This window comes from Chrysochloris asiatica, unplaced genomic scaffold, assembly GCF_000296735.1.
Source record: "Chrysochloris asiatica unplaced genomic scaffold, ChrAsi1.0 scaffold00042, whole genome shotgun sequence".
NCBI lineage: Eukaryota > Metazoa > Chordata > Mammalia > Afrosoricida > Chrysochloridae > Chrysochloris > Chrysochloris asiatica.
The window spans coordinates 5568035-5592260 of record NW_006408560.1 but is presented as its reverse complement, the minus strand read 5'-3'; the positions used below and the strand labels follow the sequence as shown (position 1 = coordinate 5592260).

General features: G+C 45.8%; 2 protein-coding genes and 1 pseudogene across 2 annotated transcripts; 1 reads left to right on the top strand and 2 right to left on the bottom strand.

Moving 5' to 3' along the window:
- The first annotated feature begins 206 nt into the window (after positions 1 to 206).
- PIAS3 (protein inhibitor of activated STAT, 3) lies at positions 207 to 16065 on the top strand. Its single transcript, XM_006861325.1, has 14 exons — positions 207 to 230; positions 2779 to 3196; positions 3340 to 3424; positions 3642 to 3692; positions 3939 to 4029; positions 4776 to 4910; positions 5111 to 5216; positions 5712 to 5785; positions 5915 to 6075; positions 14387 to 14520; positions 14598 to 14766; positions 14945 to 15078; positions 15265 to 15302; positions 15802 to 16065. The coding sequence occupies exons 1-14, from the start codon at positions 207 to 209 to the stop codon at positions 16063 to 16065; spliced, it is 1884 nt and encodes a 627-aa protein (XP_006861387.1).
- An 868-nt stretch (positions 16066 to 16933) lies between these two features.
- NUDT17 (nudix (nucleoside diphosphate linked moiety X)-type motif 17) lies at positions 16934 to 19518 on the bottom strand. The gene is given in 9 exon segments (XM_006861695.1): positions 16934 to 16998; positions 17001 to 17047; positions 17142 to 17300; positions 17657 to 17793; positions 17989 to 18087; positions 18474 to 18566; positions 18707 to 18732; positions 18963 to 19146; positions 19327 to 19518. Coding segments are annotated over 9 exon segments (1002 nt in total).
- Positions 19519 to 23631: 4113 nt separating this feature from the next.
- Positions 23632 to 24226, bottom strand: part of LOC102825973 — a 17113-nt pseudogene continuing 16518 nt past the window's right edge.

Below are 24226 nucleotides of genomic sequence, written 5' to 3'. Positions count from 1 at the left end.
GGGGGCTGGGGCCGGCCGAGGAGGGAGGGGCTGAGGCTGGGGCTGTCCGGAGCTAGGCGGGCGGGGCCGAGAAGGGGAGGTGTAGGGGGCCGGACTGGGCGGAGCAGGAGGCATTTGCGGCCGGCGCTGGGGTGTAGAGTTGTGCGCCGGTCCCTGGGCCTGAGCTCGGGCTCGGGCTCGGGCTCGGGCGCCTGCGATGTCTCAAGATGGCGGAGCTGGGCGAATTAAAGGTACCGGTCCCCTCCCCCATCCCCTTCTGGACCGATCCCGGCGGTTTGCCGTGTGGGGAAAGTGACCGAGAGTGGGTACTGACGGCTCGGGTGGCGGCAGGAGACGTGGCAGGGAAAGACTGTAGGGCTGCTGAGGATGGAAGAGGAGCTGTGGGCTGGGAAGGGGCTGCGGCTGACTCGGGGGCGGGGCTGAGGGGAATTGCAGCTGTTGGGGGCCGAAGCGCAGGGGGCGGGGACGCGGTAGCAGTCGGATTTGGTGGTAGGGGCAGATGTAGAGGTAGAGCTAGGGGAAAAAGCTGCTGTAGAGGTAAAGGGGGCTAGTTGATCAAGGCCTAGAGATGCGACAGCAGGGGGCAGAGGTCGGGATGTGACTGGGGAACAGATGTAGCAGAGGGCCCTCGGGGAAATTAATAGAGTAGATAGAGGCTTTGGGACTGCTGTTGGGATTCCAAACTTGGGAAATACCCAGTAGGTGACTGAGATTACACGGGGCGGGACTATGAGTACACATACTTCAAGAAGTGGGGCGTAAGCATCCTGGAGGCTGATAGGACCTTCCTGCCATAGTGAGTGAGCAGTGGGAGAGGCCGTGTGAAACCTTGGGACAGAAAGGAAGGCCAAGTATAGGCACAACTATTGGAAAGATAAAGGCAGGACAGAGGAGTGAAGGATGAGGAGGAAGGGAGAGCTATGAGTTGTTCACTATATTCATCAAAAGGGACCAAGCCATTAGTCTTCACCACTCAGATCAGAAGAACGGGATGGTGCCTGGCTACCAACTGCACTGAAAGGGATCACATTAGAAGGTTCTGGATGGAATGGGAGAAACTGGAACAAAACTCAAAATTAATAATAAGACCTGTTTTTCTGGTCGGAAAGAAACTGGAGAAACCAGAGACTATGACCCTGGACCACCCTTAGGGCTGGAAAGGAACTCAACCTCTTGACCCAACTTTCAGCCAAGCAGTAGATAGGTATATAGGGGGGACAACAATACTAGTAAGGTATGCTCACCGTGGAATGGCCAATGTTTCAAAATCAAAAGGGCATCATTTGTTTAAGGACAAAGTTGAGAAGGGACGGGAAGGTGGGTGGAATGGAAATAGGGAACCACAGGGAGGAAGTTGGCTAACTGTTGCATGGAAGGGATTACAATCATTGAGATGACACACAGTGTGATTATTTAATGTAAAACTGATGATCTTGTTTGTAACACTTCATTCAGTTTATAATAAAAAGTTAAAAAAAAAACAAGGGGGGACTAAGCCTATGAACGGGAAAAATTTGGAAGGCTAGTAGACCTATGGCTGAGTCTTGTAGAGAGAGATTCATGGAAAGGAGTCTTTGAAGGAGAGAAGGCTTTGTGCCTTTCCACCACAACATAGAGTCTGAGGATAAATGCATCAAGGGGTAGTTCACAGATCCTTAAACCAGCAGATTCATCCGTCTGCTGCCAAGCTTTATTCTGCCCCTTTGGAATGGAGCCAAAGCCTTGAGCAGGCTGGGGTGTAGCCATTGTGTCACTGGGCTCAGCTGCCATCATAAAATTATTTCCACTCATGGCGATCCCATGTGTGTCAGAGTAGAACTGCTCAATGGAGTTTTCAGTGACTGACTTTTGGGGAGTAGATTATCAGATTGTTCTTCTGAGGCACTGCTGGATGGACTCAAGCCTCCAATCTTTCAGTTAGTAGTCAAGCATTTTAACCATTTGTCGTACCCTGGGAGCAAGCAGTTCTGTACTCTAGATCAGGATTCATATGCTTTCTCTTCATTTTTACCAGGGCCTCTGTTTAGAGCTTTGGGCTCTCATTTCACCCCTGTGGAAGGGATGGAGTGGGAAATCCTTATTTTCTCTATGTAGGAGAGAAGCAAGATATTAGTTCCTGGCAGATGGAGTAAACAGGTAAACAGGCAGGATAACTGGACTTGGTGGTTCCCTGTTCTCCCTTTTCCTCCAGTTTTTGTTTTGTATTCTTTCCAGGAAACTAGAGTAAAGGGAGAGGTGATTATACAGATGATGCAGAGAAAGGATTTTGGGGAAACCCTATCCACAAAGGCTTCAGAGGCTTGGGGCTCTAAATAGCTGAGGTTGGGAGGGGTGGACTGTGGGGCACAATCCTCCTGCCACCTGTGTTCTCTTTTGTATAGGGCCATGTGGCCTGCATCCTTCTCTCCCTCCTTCTTCCCTGAATCTTACCTCTTCCTAAGAGGTTGGGATGTAAGAAAGAGCAGGACAGGAGATACAGAGCTTAAAGGACAATCCAAGATAAAGGCAGGAATGAGTGTAGAAAGCTGTAGTGGACTCGAGGTGTGTCTGGGGGTGGCTTGCTGTGTACCTTCCCCTGCTGCCGCTGTGGTCAGCTTCCAGGAATTGGGAGATAGGGCTACTCAAGCTGTGGAGTAGGGGCAAGGTTGATCTGAGGTGGTTAAAATGCTAGCTCTACCTGATAGTAATCTTGCTAGCTGCAGAGCATCTTTCTGCCCACCAGGCATCTTAGCCCCGGTGACCTTGGCAGGATTTTCAAGCTTCTGCTCTTCTCCACAGCACATGGTGATGAGTTTCCGAGTATCTGAGCTCCAGGTGCTCCTCGGCTTTGCTGGCCGGAACAAGAGTGGAAGGAAGCACGAGCTCCTGGCCAAGGCCCTGCACCTCCTCAAATCCAGCTGTGCTCCCAGCGTCCAGATGAAGATCAAAGAGCTTTATCGCCGCCGCTTTCCCCGGAAAACCCTGGGGCCCTCTGATCTCTCCCTGATCTCTCTGCCCCCTGGCCCCCCTCCTGTAGCTTCCCCTGGCCCCCTAGCTCCCATTCCCCCAGCCCTCTTGGCACCTAGCACGGTGCTGGGCCCCAAACGTGAGGTAGACATGCACCCCTCTCTGCCTCAGCCTGTGCACCCTGATGTCACCATGAAACCATTGCCCTTCTATGAAGTCTACGGGGAACTCATCCGGCCTACCACCCTCGGTATGGTTCTTAGCCTTCCTGGACTCCATGCCTTTTCCCCAAGTCTTTCTTGGGCTTTAGCTCTATGGGATCAACAGGTAGGGAGCCACTTCTGGGGCTCCCTGTTCACGGGTTTACGCATAACCACCCCTCTATGTCTTCAGCATCCACTTCTAGCCAGCGGTTTGAAGAAGCGCATTTTACGTTTGCCCTCACACCTCAGCAAGTGCAGCAGATCCTCACTTCCAGGTACTTCTCCTTCAGGCTTTCTGCCTCATTCCTGGGTGTTTATCCCTCTGCTCTGCTGTCTTCTGTTCACCCTTGTACTTTTCCTGCACTGCCTTTATCTCTCATTCTCTTGTAGTATCTCTTCTCTGTTCCTTGGACACCTAACTCTCCCTCACCCCTTTCACTCATTCATACCCCCTGAGGGCCACATGCTGACATTTCTCCCTTTCTGTTTCAGAGAGCTTCTGCCAGGAGCAAAATGTGATTATACCATACAGGTGCAGCTAAGGTGAGTCGGTTCTCCCCTCTGCCCTAACGGGCCCCCATGGGGAGTGGAATGAAGTAGGGGTATGACAGATACTCCTAGGTTAGATGTATCACAGCTCTGTCACTGCTAACCTGAGCCATGGTACTCTTGTTGGATGTACAGAACTGTGGATACCCATGACTGACTTTCTGGGATTCCCCGTTTCTCTGTCAGATTTGATTCCAGAAACTGCCTTCCATTCCTTCATCCTCTCCCATCTCTCACCAGGTTCTGTCTCTGTGAGACCAGCTGTCCCCAAGAAGATTATTTTCCTCCCAACCTCTTTGTCAAGGTCAATGGGAAACTGTGTCCCCTGCCGGTAAATTCTCTTCCCTTCTCCTGGCAGTAGCTGCTTTCCCTCTTTAGTTCAGTTAACTGCACAATTATGAGGGGCCAGTTGTGTGTTGTTGTTGTTAGGTGCCATTGAGTTGGTGCCGATTCATAGCGACCTTATGCACAGCAGAATAAAACACTGACCAATCCTGGGCCAACCTCACTATTGTTGCCACGCTTGAGTCCATTGATGCTGCTACTTGGCCAATCCATCTTGCTGGGGATCTTCCTCTTTGGGGATTACCATGGAATGGATAATGGTTCCTGCTCTCATAGAGTCTGTGCAATAGACATACCCATGAAGAGAGATGTGTAGCATGGTGCTTGGCACAGAGCAGGTGCTCAGTCTGCAGAATGCTAAGATGAGGCTCAACAAGCGTTCTGACAGAACCCAAAGGAAGAACATTGACTTCAGTCCAAAACTCAGAGAAGACTTCTTAGAAGTGATGACCCCAGAGCTGGGAGTTGGAGGAAGTGAGGCATCTCTATTCCTCTACCTTAGGAATACAGTGATTGGGTTCACATTTCCTTTGTCAGTAGGTATGCCCTCCTTTCTCTCCAAGAGTGAATCCCACACACAATCTTAGAACGTCACTGGATGGGCTCCAAACTCTTGGTCAGTGAGTGAGCCAGCCTTCTCTTCAAGGACTTAGTAACCCAGGGTAAAATGTCTTGTTAGAGCAGAGAACACCTTCCCAAGAAGCCTTCCTTTGACCAGCCCCTCCTTTCTAGGGTTACCTACCCCCTACCAAGAATGGGGCTGAGCCAAAGAGGCCCAGCCGTCCCATCAACATCACACCACTGGCTCGACTCTCAGCCACTGTTCCCAATACTATAGTGGTCAATTGGTCATCTGAATTTGGACGGGTGCGTATGGCAAAGGCAGTGAGCCTGGAGAAGCCTGGGGGTGTTGTGGGGTGTGGGGACGAATCATTGTGTCCTGATTTGGGTAAAAAGCTTCCTCTTTTTGGGACTCTGCCTTATAACCCATTGCCTCTGGCCTTCATAATGTAGGGGGTTGCTGGTGTGAAAAGCAGACGCTGATCAGTCCCCTCTTCCCCAAGTAGAATTATTCCTTATCTGTGTACCTGGTGAGGCAGTTGACTGCAGGGACCCTTCTACAAAAACTCAGAGCAAAGGGCATCCGGAATCCAGACCACTCCCGGGCACTGAGTGAGTAGCATCCCCCTCCTATAGTCTTCATCACTCTCCAGCCTTCATAATCAAACTCACATCCCTTTAAGTGCAGTTTATTTCCCCTTTAATCATCATCCCCTTTTCCAATCTTTGTGGTTAAGAATTTGGACCACTCCCTGCCACTGAGTGACCCCTTTGTACTCTCAACCATACAGACCCTAACCCCAACCTTGCTACACTTATAGGGTTGTGTTGCCTGGCTGTGTTTACACACTTGTAGGGTTGTGTTGCCTGGCTGTGTTTACACACTTGTACAGTTATGTCTCCTGGCTGTGTTTACACACTCTCAGGGAAGGAGAACCCTCCATCCAACCTTCATATTTCAGATTCTAGATCCCTTCCCCCAATGTGACATTCCATTGGTCTCCAAAGGTCACTCAGCCATAGTCACGTGATTTTGGCCTCACCAGTTGCTGAGCTTCCTCTCTGAATCTTGCTGACCCCTTGGCACTGACCCCCCTCTTGTTTCAGTCAAGGAGAAACTGACTGCTGACCCAGACAGTGAAGTGGCTACTACGAGTTTGCGGGTGTCCCTCATGTGCCCGGTGAGTCCAAGGGGAGAAGGGCAGGAGAGAAGGGTTGGGTTAACCTCTGGACTTTGATGAGGGTTCCTGGGGATACCAGAGGTTTTCCTGGATGTGGAGATGCTGACCAGAGAACATGCCTTTCCTCAGCTAGGGAAGATGCGTCTGACTGTTCCTTGCCGTGCTCTTACCTGCGCCCATCTGCAGAGCTTCGATGCTGCCCTCTATTTACAGATGAATGAGAAGAAGCCGACGTGGACGTGCCCTGTGTGTGACAAGAAGGCTCCCTATGACTCTCTAATCATTGATGGGTAGGACCATTCTGCTTCATCTTACCTAGAACAACCACTAGGATCTCTCTCGTGAACCTCATATATAAAGATCTTTGAAAATTTCCATTGTCTTTTAATTTCATCTTTCCATGAACTTTTTGAAGCCTCCTCCAAAACCTTTCTATCTGCTATATCAGTCTGTATTTCTCTACATCTATACCAACAGTAAGGCCTTACTATATACCACGCATTGTGTCTTATTTCACTGAATCCTTAAAATAACCTGGTGAGATAAGTTCTAGAATTACAGATGAGGAAACCGAGACCTAAAGAGATCGATCGTCTTGCATAAAACTATATATATCAGCAGTTATGAATGTTTGACTTATGGACAACTCCTATTTGCCCTTTAAAGCTGTGTAAATTTGCTCTAATTTTTAAATGACTGAACTAATCTCTAACCGAAAAAACCCAAAACAATTGACTCGCTGCTGTCGAGTCAATTCCAATACATTGTGACCTCATAAGGCAGGGTAGAAGTACTCTGTAGGGTTTCCATGGCTGTAAATCTTTAAGTAGACTGCCACTTTTTTCTCCCTTGGAGAAGCTGGTGGGTTCGAACCACCAACTTTGCAAGTAGCAGTCTAGTGCTTATACTACAGCACTACACCAGGTCTAATCCCTACTCACAACAAATTCTACATCACAGTCACATTCGCTGTGGATATACGTGCAGTTTTTTATTTTTTCGCCTTTTTATAGTGAATGGAATGAGAGTTTACAGATAGAGCATCAGTTTTACATTCAACAGGTCATATATATACTTTGCTTGATTACATGGTTGCAATCCCCTCCATGTACCAACACTTCATTTACCTCTATTCACTTTTAACTATTGCATTCCTCCTTGTGTCTCCCGCTATCTTCAACTTTCCTCTGCTAAACTCCGTCTTGCATATTGCCTGCCTTGCCATCCATGTTAACATGGGTCCATGTGTCTACTCTCTAGCCCATGAATAATCTGCTTCCCGCCCCCTATCCCCCGACCCATGTAACTATCATGTTGTTGTTGTTAAGTGCCTCGGAGTCGGTTCCGACTCGTAGCGACCCTGCGCAGGGTTTCCGAGTCTGTAAATCTTTAAGGGAGCAGAACGCCTCATCTTTCTCCCGCGGAACAGCTGGTAGTTTCAAACTGCTGACCTTGCGGTTCACAGCCCAATTCGTAACCGCTACGCTAACTATCATAGATTGTTGCTTTTATCAGAAAATCCTTATTTAAAAACTTTTTACAACATTGGTCTCATACCAATGAGATTTTTTTTTTTTGTAATTAATTTAACTCAGCATAATGTTCTCCAGGTTTAACCATGTTGTGAGGTATTTCACAGATTCCTCATATTCAGTGTTTTGTGGTATTCCATTGTGTGTATGTTCTAAACTTCATTTAATCATTCTTTTGGGCATTTAGGCCATCTCCATCTTTTTGATACGTCTCTTGTAAACAGCATTTTGAAGGATACTGTTTTCTTATCCAGGCTGCTCTCTATGACTCTTGACTGGTATGTTTAAGCCATTTATATTCAGTGTAATTATCAATAGCTATGAATTGTCATTTTTCTGTGTGGTTTTTTTTTGTTTTTTTTTTTGTGATGCTGCTGGATTCTTTGTTCCCCATAATTTTCTACGCTGAGTTAATTTTGTTTGTGGGTTTTCTTTTAATTTTCGTTTCTGTTGTATTAATGTTTACTGTCTCAGATTTTCATCTTTTTAAAAAAAATGTGATGTGCAGGTTTTATTATATTTTCTTTGAGGTTACCCTGTAATTTCTTAGTTTTTTCCCCTGCTTAAAATAATCTGTTTTATCTTGAAATCTATTTAATTTCCTTGCCATTTGGCATTTTGCTTTGTTGTTGACTTCATTATACATTGATATCTCTGGTTCCCTATTTTCAGTGTTGTAGGTTTGTTTTACTTTAAGTAGTTCTGTATCTGGACTATGTTCTGGGTAGTGTTATTTATGTATGGTAATCTCAGGTAAAGTTTGTCTGGTCATTACAAATATCTTTAATTTCTGTTTATCAGCAAATACCGTAATTTGCCCTCGTATTTGAGGGACAGCTTTGCTGTGCATGTGATTCTTGTTTGGCAAGTTTTTTCTTTGAAGAGTTTTATATATGTCATCCCATTGCCTTCTTGTCTGCTTGGTTTCTGCTAAGGTTCTCCTTGTGGACAACTTTTCATTTTTCTTTAGCTTCTCAGGATTCTTTCCTTATGTTTGATTTTGGAAAGACTAATTATCATATGTGTTGGTGATTTTCTTTTGGAATCTATACTGTTTGGGGTTCTTTCAGCTTCTTGTATACTTACCTTCTTTACTTTCATGATGCTAGTTTTTTCCTAACAGCTCTTTGATAATTTTCTCTGTGCTTTTTATAGTCTCTTCCTGTTGTGGAATTATAGTTTCCCGTAAGCTGTTCCACTTCATGGTGTCCCACATAATTCTTAAGCTTTTTTGGATTTTTTAATTCTTTTTTTGCCTGAGTGTTATTTTTGTTGTTAAGATTTATCTTCAAGTTCACTAACATTCAGGCTTCCATTGCTTCAAATCTTCTTTGCCCTTTCAATGTATTGTCCATTTCTGAGATCTTAGTATTTTAGCATTTATCTTCTGGATTTCTAATTGCAGGGTTTGTATTGTGTCACATTTTGCATTTATTCTATTCTTGAAGCATTTTCCTGAATTCTTGTAACTTTCTTTGTCTTCTCTTTGCTTTCCTCGATCTTTCTGTCAATCCATTGAAGTTGCCAAAATATCACTTTTAAATTCTTTTTCAGTTATTCTCATTACCATTTTTTTCTGAGATATGTTCTTTTTCTGAGTATTGATTATTTGTTAGAACCATTCTCTCTTGTTTCTTCGTGTGAGCTAAAATTTTCTGTTGTCTCCAGGGCATTATGGGGTTGTCATATTTGTTGCAAACAAATGGCAGTTTTTGGACCCAGAGGGGAGAAATCTGGTGGCTTCTACAATTCAAGTTGGTCACGAGGTGGTTGTGAAAGGATGTGGCAGCAGAGTTCCTGGCCTTAGATGGAGTTCCTTTGACCTTGGTGTTATCTATGTTCGAGGCACTCATTCTGGAAGTAATTCTTATGGGCCCTTGATGAAGCTGGTTTCAGTGTCTTGTTAGGACCACAGGGCATCTGGAGGCAAGGTGACTAGTTAAAGGTTGCTGTGGTAGCTTTGTGAGTTTTGTAGGTCTGGAGCTAAGCCCACCTGAATCCAGGTATCAAAGTGTGGCACACCAAAGCCGCATAGCCGACCCTCAAGTCACACTGGCATGGCTCTTAATCATGTGGCTCAGATCATCCAGAAAGTGATAGCATAGTGTAGTGGTTATGAATCGGGCTGCAAACCTTAAGGTCAGAAGTTCGAAACTACCAGCTTGTTCCTCAGAAGAAAGGTGAGGCTTTCTGCTCCCGTAAAGATTTACAGCCTCTGAAACCCTGTACAGGGTCACTATGGGTTGGAATTGACTCGACAGCATTTAACAACAACAACAACGGGTGGATGAGGGTGGGAGCTGGCCACACCTCTGTGCACTAGTGAAGCATGAGGGGAAAGAAGAAATCGCACCTTTCCTGCTGTCCACCTGAATCTGCTCTGTCCGGCCTCCCTCTGAGGCCAAAGCTGCTCACAAGATGGTCAAGCCTTGTCTGGCCAGCTGTTCACCAGTCAGTCTGCCTCTCACCATCTCCCTGCTCAGCCTCTTCTCCTAGCAAGCACTCCATCCACCTCGCTAACCTTTCTTCTGAAGTTCTGGCTGCTAGAATTTTCATCTGTGTCTATTTTATTTTTTTGTAGCTTTGCTGTGGAGGGTCCTTGTAGTGTATCTGCTTAATCCACCATTTTCCTGGAAGTACTGGCACATGCAGCTTTTTTAAAAAAAATCATTAAGAAGGCTTTAAGCCTTTCTTTGCACCAAAGTAAGGCTAAATAAGAACCTGTTCAGATGTTCCTACAATTTTTTTTTTTTTAACTTTTGCTTGAACTGAGTGAAGGTTTACAGAGCAGAACATCAGTTTTACATTCAACAAATCATTTAGTAATCCCTTCCATGTACCAACAGTTAACTACTATTCATTTTAACTATTACATTCCTCCCTGGGTCTCCTACTACCTTCATCTTTCCTCTGCTAACCTCCCTCTTGCCTACCCTGTCACCCATGTTAACATGTGTCTGTCCACCCTATAGACCATGAAAATGTTCCTTTCCCTCTGCCGCCCGCATCATCATAGATTGTTTCTTTTATCAAGAAAATCTTTTAAATTTTTGCAACATTGGTCTTATACAATAATTGTCCTTTTGTGATTGACTGATTTCACTGAGCATAATGTCCTCCATGTTCATCCATGTTGTGAAGTGTTTTACAGATTTATTGTTATCTTCAGCATTGCACAGTATTCCATTGTGTGTATGTACCAGAGCTTGTTTAAGCATTCTTCTGTTGATGGGCATTTTGGCATCTTCATCTTTTCAGTGTCTTCTGTAGACCAGAAGGAATTCTGTTTTCTCATCCATTAGGCTGTCTCTGGACAGGTACATTTAGTCTCCATTCAGTGTAATTATCAATAGGTCTGAATGATTGCTATCATTCTTCTGTGTGTTTTTTTGTGGTGCTGCTGGTTTCTTTGTTCTACATCATTTTCTGTGCTTAGTTCATTTTATTTATGGGTTTTCTTTTAATTTCCATTTCTGTTGTGTTAATGCTTACTGTATCTTTTGGATTTTATATTTTGATGTGCAAGTATATTCATTTTCTTTGAGGGTACTCTTGTAATGTATTAATTTTTTTCCTATTTAAAACAGTCTTTTTTATCTTGAAATCTTTTTGACTTCCTTGCCATTTGGAAGTTCTGTATCTATACTATTCTCTCTTTTTGCTTCATAGTTGGTTTCATAATAAATCGATATTTCTGGTTCCCTATTTTTAGTCTTGTAGATTTGTTTTACTTTAAATACTTTTATGTCTGGATTGAGTTCTGGGTAGTAGTATCATGTATGCTAATCTCAGGTTGCTGTCTGCTGTTGTTGGTTCTCTGTCTAAACAACATCCTTTAGCATTGTGTGTAAAGCTTGTATCTGGTCATTACAAATTCCTTTATGTTTATCAGGAAAGTCCTAATTTTGCCATCATATTTGAGGGACAGTTTTGCTGGCTGTATGATGCTTGGTTGGCAGTATTTTTCTTTCTGAGTTTTGTGTATGTCACCCCATTGCTTTCTTGCCTGCATGGTTTCTGCTTAGAGATCAGAGCTTAGTCCTACTGGTTTTCCTCTCTAGTCGAAAACTTTTCATTTTTCCTGAGCTCCTCTCAGAATCCTTTCCTTGTCTTTGGAAACTTTGATTATGATATTTCTAAGTGACTTTCTTTTGGAGTCTATCCTGTTAGGGGCTTATTTAGCTCCTTGCATGCTTATCTTCTTGTCTTTCATGATGTTAGCAAAGTTTTCTTCCAACAACTCTCTGGCAATTTTCTCTGTGCTTGTCTTTTCCTGTTCTGGAATTCTGATCACCCATGAGTTATTCTACTTCTTGGTGTCCCACATAACTCTTAGGCTTTCTTGGGAGTTTTCCATTTTTTTTGCTGATTGTTCTAGTATACTATTATTGAGAGATTTATCTTCAAGCTCACTAATTTGGGCTTTCGTTGCTTCAAATCTACTCTTTTGCCCTTTCAGTGTATTGTCCATTTCTGAAATTTTAGAATTAATCTTCTGGATTTCTACTTGCAGGTTTTATATTACTTCAAAATTTGCATTTATTCTGTTTGTTCTTTGTGTTTTCCTGAATATTTGTAACATTTTTTTCTGTGTTTTCCTAGATTTCCTCTTTCTTTCTGTCAGTTCTTTGAAGGTACCTAAATATCATTTGTTTGAATTCTTTTTCAGTTAATTCCATTACATTTTTTTCCTTAGAAATGTTTTTTTGTCCCTGCATCTTAGTCATTTATTTGAACCATTCTCTCTTGTTTATTCATGTGAGCTAAAATGATCTGGTTTTTCCCGGGCATTGTGGGTTGTCGTATTTGTATTTGGTTGATTATATGTTGATGTGTTTTAGGTTCTCACTAGCTGTCTCCTGTGGGTGTAGTTCACTGTTCTTGTTCACCATTCTGTGCGTCAGTTTAGGTTGGGTTTGGCTGGTGTTGACTGCTGTCTATCATTGGTGAGGTGATAGAGTAGCTGGTATTGACTTTTGCCCAGTTGGGCTACGTGGACAAAACTGGTGTCTCTTGTTGGGTGGGGAAGAGGAGAAACCCTCCCTCCCACACAGAAGAAAACATAACAGAATAAACCAGGGAAAAAAGAAATGAAAGCAGGTAACAACCAGGAAAAAAAGTATATAATTAATTATAAAGGTAAATGAGGGACAGGGAAATAGAAGATAAAAATAATGGAAAAATAAAAGAAGTGGGACAGGAAAATGGAGTTATAGAAGAGGAAATAAAACAAAGGAATAAAAATAGCTCTTGAAAAACCAGGGAGAGGGAAGATGAAGAGAAAGAGATAGTGTTGTTTAGTGCTGTCGAGTGGGTTCTGACTTATAGTGACCCTGTTTAAAGTTTGTGAGGAATGGCTATTGCATTGAACCACCCAACTTGCAATTTAAACCAACCTTGCAGGCCAGTGCTTATCCTACAGTGCTACTGCAGTACAGACAGTAAAGTAGTAAAGAAAGATCAAAAGGGGAAGAGAAAAATTAGGGGAGAAACAAGAAACAGAACAAAAGAAGGAAAAATGGAATTGGAAAGAGAAAGGATAAATTCAAAGGAATGGAAAGAAGGGGGAGAAAGAATAAACAAACAAAAATGAAACAACAGAAGGAAAACAAACCCCCAAACAAATATAACAGTGCAGTTGTTGGACCTGGAGAGGAGAAAACTCTGGGGGTCTTCTGCATGCCAGGTAGCTTACAAAGGTGGGTGTGGGAGGGATGTGACAGCTGAGTTCCTGGCCCTAGATGGAGTTCCCATCAGCCTCGGCGTTATCTATGTTCAGGGCTCTCAATCCAGAAGTAGTTCATGAAGGCCATTGATGGAGCTGGTTTCAGAGTCTGTTAGGACCACAGGACAGCTGGGGGCAGATTGGTGGCTCTGGGGGTTCTGTAGGTCCTAAGCTGAACCTACTTGAATCCAGGCACCAGAACAGTGCACCAAAGTGGTGTAGCTGGCCTTGCCTCACACAGGCCTGGCTTCTAACCATGTGGCTCAAAACCTGGAAGGCAGGGGCTTCGCTAGGGGTGGATGAGGATGGGAGCTGGCCACACTCTGGTCACCAGTGGAGCATGGGGGAAAAGAAGGAATTGCACACATTTACTGTGGCCTGTGGGAATCTGCTCTGCCAGGCCACCTTCTATTGCTAAAATACTCACAGTAGTTCGAGGTACTGTGCCGAGTCTGGCTGACCATTCACCATTCAGTCTCCTCTCACCGTCCCTGCTCAACTTTTCCTCCCAGTAAGCACTCAATACACTTTTCTAACCTTTCCTCTGAAGTCCAGGGTGACAGGATTTTCATCTGTATCTTTAATTTGGTGTCTCGTATCTTTGTTGTAGAGGGTCAGTGTAGTGTGTCTGCTTAGTCTGCCATCTTGTCAAGAGAGCCTACAAATCCTTACAGACAAAGTTAGGAACCTATCTCATTTGTAACCTAGTAAACTGCCTGTATTATAAATAAGTGGCAGAGCCAGTGTACTGAATTGTTATGCTAAGTTGCCTGTAACAACTACCTGGCCTTCCACTGAGCATAGTAATAAGGTTCTTTTGAGGTCCTCAGTGTGCTGGTTTAGTTAGTCCTAACAAGTTGCAGGCCTGCAGTTTAAATCTACCAGCCTCTCTATGGGAGAAAGATGAGGCTTTCTGCACCTATAAAGATTTACAGCCTTGGAAACCCTACACAGGGTCGCCATGAGTTGGAACTGACTCCATGGCATACCACAACCACCACCACCAACAACAACCCTCTTAAAGTCCACATTATGGTTCCTGTTCTCAGCACCCTTTTTGGTACGGTTTATGGAGTTCTGTATCTCTTCCCCTTCTGTCTTGTTTCTAATATCACACATAACTGATGCTCAGAATGCACTGATTTTTAAACATGGCACTTAGAATTTGCAGAGCTCTTTTATAGATCTTTATTTGATTTTAGCAACAACTCAGGTTGTTAGTTTGGTGGATGATACCCCTATTAAACAGGTGAGAAAACTGAGTTCTAGGAAGGTAAGTGGCAGAACGCTCTGGCCATCTCCCAGCCCCATGAGTTCTTATCCCTCTCCTCTCCTCTCCTCCAGTTTATTCATGGAGATTCTGAATTCCTGCTCGGACTGTGATGAGATCCAGTTCATGGAAGATGGGTCCTGGTGCCCAATGAAACCTAAGAAGGAGGCATCTGAGGTTTGCCCCCCACCAGGGTATGGGCTGGATGGTGAGTGACACCCTGTCCTCCACCTGAGCTAAATCCTTGATGGCCTCTTTTCTGAGACAGTCTTCTACCTCCCATAGGCCTCCAGTACAGTACAGTCCAAGAGGGAAACCCATCCGAGAGTAAGAAAAAGGTGGAAGTTATTGACCTGACCATAGATAGCTCTTCAGATGAGGAGGACCTGCCCCCGACCAAGAAGCACTGTCCTGTCACCTCAGCTACTATCCCAGCCCTGCCTGGAAGCAAAGGGTACAAGGAAATGGGCTGCATGTGCAGCAGAAGGGGCAGGGAAAGAAAAGTCGAGTGCTTTCTGATCACTGTACAACCCTGGGGCAAGGGAAAGGGTGGAGGGGACAGGGCGAGGCTGAGCAGGCTGAGGGGCATCTTTGGTCACCAGCTGCCCCACCTCCTCCTCCTCTCCTCACAGAGTCTTGACCTCAAGTCACCAGCCATCCTCGGTGCTTCGGAGCCCTGCTATGGGCACGTTGGGTGGAGATTTCCTGTCCAGTCTGCCACTACACGATTACCCACCTGCCTTCCCGCTGGGCGCTGATATCCAAGGTATAACACCAGTTGCAGCTGGGGCCCTGCCTGCCATGCCTTCCCCAGAACCAGTCAGAACCCTTGCTCCTTTTCAGAGCCTCCTGGGCTCTACAAAAAGGGGCCACAGTTTAAGTAATTTCTTTTGTCTTTTTGGCAGAATGGTTAGACAGAAGACTGATTTTGACTTTTTTTTTTTCCTGCCAGGTTTAGATATATTTTCTTTCCTTCAGACTGAGAGTCAGGTAAGTGGAGATCTCAGATCTCAGAAGTGTCCTTGGTAGGCACTGATGGGCTCCCTTGCCCTCTTCCCTGCCCCCACTCCACCTTAAGGACCGAAATCAGATGGAAAGAAGCAGGCAGTTTCTTTTCCCTAAGTCCCACTTCCTTGGATTCCTACCTGAGTCTTCCCAGGTCCCCTGTCAGTGTTTTGTCCTGGCCTACTCACCGCCCCCCCACACCCATGTGCATTTGAGCACCATGCGTGCCCCAACTGCACATTCCTCACACTTCAAGTGCCTACAAGGTCAAGAACCAAGCAAGCTGGAGGGGCTCTCTCAGGGCCCCAGGAAGACAGGGTGTGGGGAGATAGGAGAAGGAGCCAGAGACATGCTGCCTCTCTTCTGAGAGCCTGCTTTGTGATGCACATTAAGTTGATTTATCCTGTATGGATTTCTGAGATGAGTGACTGGGAATGGGGGAAGTCAGGATAAAACCTTAAACTCTGCCCTTGATTCCTCCCAGCACTACGGTCCCTCTGTCATCACCTCGCTAGATGAACAGGATGCCCTTGGCCACTTCTTCCAGTACCGGGGGACTCCTTCCCACTTCCTGGGCCCATTGGCCCCATTGGGGAGCTCCCACCGCACCTCCCCTCCAGCACCCCCTCCGGGCCGTGTGAGCAGTATTGTGGCCCCAGGGGGGACATTGAGGGAAGGGCATGGAGGACCCCTGCCCTCCGGTCCCTCCTTAACTGGCTGTCGATCAGACATCATTTCCCTGGATTGAGTCCCCTGGATTGTGGACCATTCACTGCCCCCTTGACACTGAGCAAGAATGGAAGCCAGACCCCTGGTCGCTCTGACCCCTTGTTTCTGTCTGACAAGGCCAACAGCCAAAGGGTTAATATTTAACCTCTTTTTAAGGACATATGGGGTCTATTTTTAGAAATGTTCTTTGGATGGCTGCACATTCCTTTGGGTATGTTAACCTAGGCAGTAACAGTCAGATGGGATAGGATTTGAATTGGGGGAAGGGCAAAATCAGCCTTAATATGCCTAGAGCTTTGTGAGGAGGGGGCCCCTCTCTTGTCCCCTAGATGCTCTGTCCTCCCCTCCCTCAAACCCATAACTCTGTTCCTTTCCCACATCCATTGTCTCTTCATGTCCATTCCATTCCCTTTGGCCAAACAGAAAGGTGGAGAAACTGAGAGAGACACATGGACAGAGAACTCTATTTTGGTTTGTAGTTTTTTTTGTACATTAACAAGAAAAAACAAAATACTCCAAAGATGATTTTCCCTGCCTCCCATTTCCCAGTCTGATAAGGCCTTAGCCCTGATCCCCAGGCGTTTGGGAGTAGGCGTGGCCTATTGCCTGGGTCTTTCTCTATTTATGTATTTAATTCATGTTTCTTATGCCGACTACTGGGCCTATGTTTCCAGAGGCCTGTGGTTAATTCATTCTGCACCTTTCCTGGGAGGTAGGAGGACTCTTGTGCTCTCCTTCCTAATTTTTGTTTTTTCAGGCTCCTTCAGGGCCTAGGATTTATGTTGTAATTTTACTTTTTATTCCTAAAGTTGTAGCAAAGTTCTTACCCCTAATAAAGGTTGTGAATGTTCTGTCAGTGTCACGGAGGTGGGTTGTTAGGGAGGGGCTTATGGACTTGACTTGCCAGACCCCTGGCTTCGGGGAAGGGGGTTCTTGTTCAGTTCTTCTTTGCTGGCCCTGGATCCAGGTGAGCTGTACTTCCAGATCGTGGGGGTGTCACACTGAGGAATTCCAAGAGAGGTTTTTCTTATTTTCCTCCCTCTCCCTCCTACCCATAATAGTCCAGTGATGTGGAGCCCACAAGTACTTCCTCACTCTTACCTGCCCAGGTGTTGCAGCCAGAGCCTGAGGGCAAATTTGGTCCCCGTGCTGACCCTCTCACTACACTCAGCTGTGGTGGGGGTCGTCCGTAGCAGTGTGGACACAGGCAGGACCAGCGGTCGTGCTTCTCCATCCTCCTGCAGTTCCATTGCACTGCAATAACAACTCCTGTGTGGGTGGTGTCTTTCGGTTTACAAAGCACTTCCATCTCCATTAGGCAATCTAATCCTCCCAACCATTGTCGGTTACCCTTATTTTACAGAAAGGATTCAAGTTCAAGGGGAGGATACATGACTTGCCCATGTGGAAGAGCTGGGACTCAAATCCTAACCTTCAGGAGCCCTTGAGTTAGATGTTCAGTGTCTTTGAATGTGATCTCTTCATTATCTTATCAGCTGGTCAACTCACCCCTAATCTCCCCAACACAGTGCTATCCTCAGCAAGGGATAGAAGTGGAACTTGGCAGTGTGTGGATGTGGGGGGTGGGTAGAATTGCAGCTCTTACTTACAGTACAGAGGGTGGTAGGTCTTCAGGGAGAGTTGTGGCTGTCTCTGTTCCATCCTCTGTGGCAGCCACTGCAGCTGCTACATCTGATCCCAGCCACAAAAAGGCACTCACCTCACTTGGGTTTGGTTGGATCCGTGCCTGGTTGGATCAGACATTTTGATTCCTTAGTCAAGCCTTTCTCCCTAGAGGCCTGTTCTTGACCACAGGTGGCAGGACAGGGATGGGGATTATATCTTACCTCTGGTAGCTCCCATCCCCTACCTTAATCACCAGCACAGCCAATTACCTAGGCTCCCCCTGAGCCCCATTTGCTCCTTCCACTGCCAGCCCTACCTGCAGCTGCTGCTGTGACTCCTGGGAGACCACAAGGAGATAGAGAACGATGTGATGGTATTTGGGGAAACCCCAGCTCAATCTTGGAGGGTAGGCAGACTAAGAAGGAAACAGCGAACAGTGAAAATTTACAGCATCTGAAACAAAATGTGGAGACTTGGGTGTGGTGCTGTGGTGTTAATGCACCAGACTGAACTGCAAGGTCTGCGCTTCAAGCTCACTAGCTGCACCTTGTAAACCCTATACAGTGTCGCTATGGGTCAGAATCAACTTGACGGCACTTTAACAACAAAGCAAAATGTTGGCCCAAAGCTAAGGAATTGGAGGGTAGAAATAGTACTGGAGGGATCTGGGTGAGGTCTGGGGTTTTGGGGGACTTCATTTCACACGCCCCCCTCTCTCCCTGTGGCCAAGATAGGTAGTGATTGTTTTACAGATTGACATAGATTGATGGTTAAATATGGAAGGGAAGGGTCTTGCCTTACCTCCCATAAACCCAGAGGGGCCCAGGAGAATTGGCCCTGGGGCAGCTGGAGTCCACTCTCCTCCCAAAGCTCTCGCAGGCCTCCATCCAGCAGCTGGGGAGTCAGAGCAGGTTAGAGTAGCTAGGGCTTGACTCTTCAGGAGCTTTTATATGCTCCTCCCTCAGCCAACACCAAGGTGGTCCCAGACTTAAGTCTCAAGGTAAGGGTGCAGGTTGGATCAGCTGATTGTTTACCTCCTCTTCAAGTTCCACATGCCCACCTACAAAAACAACAAAACCAATGCATGAGTAGTGGTGGGCTTGGCTAGTTACTCAATCCATGCTTACACTGCCCTCCCTGGAGTGGGCACAGATGCAGCTGCAGCCCCGTGTTTATGGTGTTTATGACGGCTATACTTTGGGCCCACTTCTTATACTGGGACAGGAAATACTAGGGATGGGTTAAGGGCAACTAACCCCAGATTTTGAGCCCTGCCCTTGGGGTGCTCACCTGGGGGTACCCAGAGGTTAGGGGAAAGTCTGAGAGTGCGAGTCCTTCGCGTCAATAGGACAGTCTGGTCGCTGGACTGCAGAATGACTGCCACACCCAAATCCACACCTCTGTGTGTGGGCAGCTCAGGCTCCAGGTCCTTGTGCTGCCGGTCCAGAGCCGCGAAGGGGCAGAAAGGGGGTCGCTGACAGGAGGGAACCAGAAGGTTGTCTTTAGAAGTGGTGTCGAGTTTGGGTGGGATAGGAATGGCCTTTAAAAACTGAGTGTCACCGCGTGGTGGGGGAGGAGCCCGAATGGAACGGTCTGGCCGGGCCTTTATGGCTCGCCCCACCGCCCACCCAATCATCAGTCCCCGTCTCCGGACCTGGAGCGGAAGCCTGGCTGAGGCGCCTGGAAAAGGTCTGTCCGAGAGAACGAGCTGTCCACGCTTCAAGCTACAGTGTGTGGGCCACGGCCCGAGCCCTGGTCCGGCGCCCAGGAGGCCACACACACTGCGTGCGAAACTCGCCGATTCCGGGTGCCCGGACAGAAGCAGCAGCACCCGCGCGACGGCCATGACGTGGCCCCAGGCGGAGCCCTCTGGTGGCCCATTGACTCCTCCCCTAGGAGCGCGCTCCTGGGTCAGAACTTCAGGCGGGAAATTCAAACGTCACCCTTGGGGAGGATCCACGGGTGTAATGTTACTAGACGGCAAAGAGGAACGCCTCCAACTCCGGCTCCTGTTTGCTCTTCATCTTTTCTGTTTAGGACAATGATCCCTGAATATCTTCCACTAACCCAGGGTTGAACTACCATCATCCCTTCAAGCACTTGCACATGTTGTAAATTGTAGCAGGGATCATCTCAAATTAGTTACACCTGTCTTGAAGTTAGACACTCGGGAAACATTATGGCTGGACACTGCGGTTCCTTTCTGTACCTCCATTGTTCTCTCAAATCCTTTTCTTCCAGATTTCCAGCCTTCATTACCCTACTTCAAGTCTACTTCGTAGTCTGCCTGAAATATCACCGTGAGTCTCCAATTAGTCCTGCCCTCAATCCTGGTCGCTTAGTGGGTTATGGCTGGCTGTGTGCCGTGGAGTCGGTTCCGACTCATAACGATCCTTTACAGGGTTTCCGAGGCTGTAAGTTTTTACGGGAGCAGAACACCTCATCTTTCTCCCCCGGAACAGCTGGTAGCTTAGAACTGCTGACCTTGTTCGAACTGCTGACCTTGCGGTTCGCAGCCCGGTTCGTAACCACTACACTACAGAGCTCCTTGTAGTGAGTTATGCATTGGGCTATTAATCACAAGGTTGGAAGTTCGAATTCACCATCTGCTCCGCAGGAGAAAGATGAGGTTTTCCCTAAGGATTTACAGCCTCAGAAACCCTATGCTGTTGTTAACTAGTTGTTGTTATGTGTCGTGGAGTCCATTCCGACTCATAGCGACCCTGTATTGGGTTTCCGAGGCTATAAATCTTTATGGGAGCAGAAAGCCTCTTTCTCTCTTGGAACAGCTGGTAGTTTCTAACTGCTGACCTTGAGATTAGCAGCCCGATTCATAACCACTACGCTACCAGAGTACCTTTGTTAACTTATAGCGACCCTGTATGTTTCCAAAGGAGACTTGGTAGTGTAGTGGATGACGAGTTTGAATCTACCAGTCGCTCCACGGGAGAAAGATGAGGCTTTCTGCTCCCGTGAAACCTAATACAGACTCTTTATGTGTCAGAGCCCACTTCACAGTACACAACTACTGAGAAGTGGCTGGTGGGTTTGAACCGCCAACCTTGTGGTTAGCAGTTCAGGGCTTATCCTATAGGGTCACTATGAGTCAGAACCGAATTGAAGACACATAACCATCACCACCAATCAACAACCTATTCAATATGGTGCTTGCTGCCAAGACTGTATTTTCTAAAATACAAATCTAAAGTGGACCCATCAATCCTTGTCCCTGTTAGCCTCTCAATTTAAATTCTGCCAGGGCTCAGGCCCTGTTTCCTGGTCATATCCTACTGTCAGCTCCCCAAGGAGCCGTCTCTGTGATAGTCTGTGTTACAACAGCACAACACAAAAACCAAGCAACGCATCTGTACAGAAGTGGTGGTGGTTGGTGGTGGTGGTAGAAGTAGCTATGTAATTTTAAGCTGTTTTAGATAGGTTAACTTATTATAAAATTATTAAAGGAGTCCTGGTGTGGCACTGTAGGATAAGCACTGGACTACTAACCTCAAGATCGGCGGTTCAAAACCAACTGCTCCTTGGAAATGCTGTACAGGGTCATTGTGAGTTGGAACTGACTTGAGGGTACTTAACAACAGCAACAACAAAGATCTCTCCTGGATTTAGTTTCAGAAGGTGACCACTGATTTTCTTAAGATTTCCTGGTGATCACAAGCCAGCGTCTGCTTATGTAAACAGAATCTTTGAAGTTGGCATTTCCCGCTTACCATTGAACAACATTTCCCGCTTACCATTGAACAACAAGTATGTTGTTAAGTGTTGTTGAGTTGGTTTCGACCTATAGCAAACCTGTATAGGGTTTCCTAGGAGCAGCTGGTGAGCTTGAACTGCTGACCTTGTGGTTCAAGCCAACTTTGCAGTCTAGCACATTAACCCACAGTGCCACACCAGGACTCCATTTCAAGTATTGTTGTGAAGTACCATCAAGTTTATTCCGACCCATAGCGACACTGTATAGGGTTTCCGAGGAGCAGCTGGTGAGCTTGAACCGCCGACCTTGCAGTTCAAACGGCTTTGCAGTGTGGCGCATTAACCCACAATGCCACTTTCAAGTATAGTACCTAGCAATTAATTAGCATTCAAATGTTTAATTAGAGGAAATAAAAACATGAGTAAGAAGAAATTAAAGCAATTATAAAACAACATCTAATTGCTTTAAATGAACTGATGACTCCTACTGGGACAAATTACATTTTATAGTACTGAGAGAATTTAGAATTCCCACTTTTTTATTCATAGTTCATTCTCTCCCTCCCCCCCCCCCCCTTAGTTTTATTTACTTTGTTATAGTTGAGACTATAAGGAGCTCTGGTAATGCTGTAGAATAAGCACTGAACTGCTAACCCCCAAGGTGGGCAATTCAAACCTATCAGGTGCTCCTCAAGAGAGAGAGAAGGCTTGCTACTCTCATAAAGAGTTACAACCTCAGAAACCTTATATAGGTTTGAGTCAGAAGTAACTCAATAGTATGGAATTTGGGTTTTGGTTTGGTTAGTTGAGAATATACACAGCAGCAAAACAAATACCAACTTAATTCTTTCTAATGTGTACAATTTCGTGACATTGATTATATTCTTCAAACTGTGCAACCATTCTCATCCTCTTTTTCTGAGTTGTTCATCCCTCATTAACAAAATCCCCTAGTTTCCTGTGTGATCTTTTGAGTTGCTGTTGTCAATTTGATAAGGAGCACTGGTAGCGTAGTGGTTATGAATTGGGCTGTGAACCAAAGGACTGCAGTTCGAAACTACCAGCTGCTCTGCGGGAGAAAGATGAGGCTTTCTGGCTCCTGTAAAAATTTACAGCCTCGGAAACCCTGTTCAGGGTCACTATGGGTCGGAAACGACTTGATGGAACTTAACATAAAAAGAGCATAATGCTCAAGGCAGGCATTCTTTACTAGCTAACTATTGTTTGGTTTTCAGAAGAGTTCAGGGGATATTTGTTGTTTAAAGCTTAAAGATTATCTCAGAGTGAAAAACAAGTAAATAGATAACCACACAGGGCAATGATTTCAAGGGTTCATCCAAACCTCCATGGCTCCAGAAAGTCTGTAGTCTAGAGGATTTGAAATTCTGTTCTGCGCTTTCCCCCTTTTGATCAAGATTCTTCTATGGAATCTTTGATCAAAATGTTCAGTAATGATAACTGGGCACCTTCCAGTTCTTCTGGTCCTATGGCAAAGGAGGCAGTTGTTCATGGATGTAATTAGCCACACATTCCATGTCCTCCTCCTATTTCTGACTTTCCTTCATTTTGTGATTCTCCAGGTGAATAGAGAAGGAGCTCTGGTAGCGTAGTGGTTACAAATCAGACTGCAAACTGCAAGGTAAGCAGTTTGAAACCACCAGCTGTTCCATGGGAGAAAGATGAGGCATTCTGCTGCCGTAAAGATTTACAGCCTCGGAAACCCGGTACAGGGTCGCTATGAGTTGGAACCAACTCCATGGCACACAGCCACCACCACCAGGTGAACAGAGACCAATTGGATGCCACTTGCAGGCTTTTAAGACCCCAGGCACTACACAATTAATTAGGAGGTAAAAAGCGAAAAGAAGCACTTGAACACAGTATTTGGCCAATTAACTGGGATGTCCCATGAAACCATGACCCAATCCCTCTAGACCAAGGAATCAAATCCCATGAGGTGTGGGGTATTACATAAGCAGCCTCAGCAGCTATTTTTGTCGTTATTGTAAATATAGCTAGCATATGATTTTTGCAAATTCAGCTTTTTACAGGTGTGCAATTTAATTGATAACAATTACAATAATTGGCTGTGCAATTCCACCCTTAATCAATGTGATTTTCCCATTACTTCTAATTCCCCTTCTTCCTTCCCTAGTAACCCCTAATAATTTTTAGTCTGTATACATTTGCCTCTTTATGTCTTTTTTTTTTTTTTTTTTTGAGTCTATGAAGGATTTTATTTACATGGAACTCAGTTATAGATAAGGTGCTTCCTAGGATGTACATGCTTCCTTGGAGCTACTTGACTTTGGGTTTTTTTGTCTCTAGCCTCAAGCTTAAGACTCTCTGGAGGCTGGCAATAGGCAGAAAAGGCCTCCCAGAGGCTGTTCAGGTCAAAGTTTTGGAACTCCTGGGCCAACTCCACCGGTTCAGCACCACCTGCTTCACCTCATCGTTATAGCATAGCTCAACATATCCAGACAAGGGCAAGTCTTTCCGGAAAGGATGCCCCTCAAAATCACAGTATGTCAGGATTCTTCTTAGGTCAGGGTGGTTAGCAAAGAAGACTCCAAACATATCTCAGATCTCCCTCTCATACCAGCTGGCTGATTAGTGCACAGAGACAGTGGACTCCATGGGCGTCAGCTCATCCATATAGGTCTTCACACGGATCCGTGAGTTGAAGTACAGAGACAGTACGTTGTAAACAATCTCAAAATGGTTTTGCCGCGTTGGGATGTCCACTGCTGTTAAATCAGCCAAGGATCTGAATTGGGCGTTGGTTTGATCCCTGAGGAATGTCAGCACTGGGATGACTCCATCAGGATGGATATAGATCTCTAATT

What these genes read in the sequence shown, in the direction of transcription:
- PIAS3 (XM_006861325.1), top strand. Translation starts at nt 207, where the DNA reads ATGGCGGAGCTGGGCGAATTAAAG. An exon ending in CGGAGCTGGGCGAATTAAAG is followed by an intron (nt 231 to 2,778) that starts GTACCGGTCCCC and finishes TCTTCTCCACAG; the next exon opens with CACATGGTGATGAGTTTCCG. An exon ending in GGAAACTGTGTCCCCTGCCG is followed by an intron (nt 4,030 to 4,775) that starts GTAAATTCTCTT and finishes CCTCCTTTCTAG; the next exon opens with GGTTACCTACCCCCTACCAA.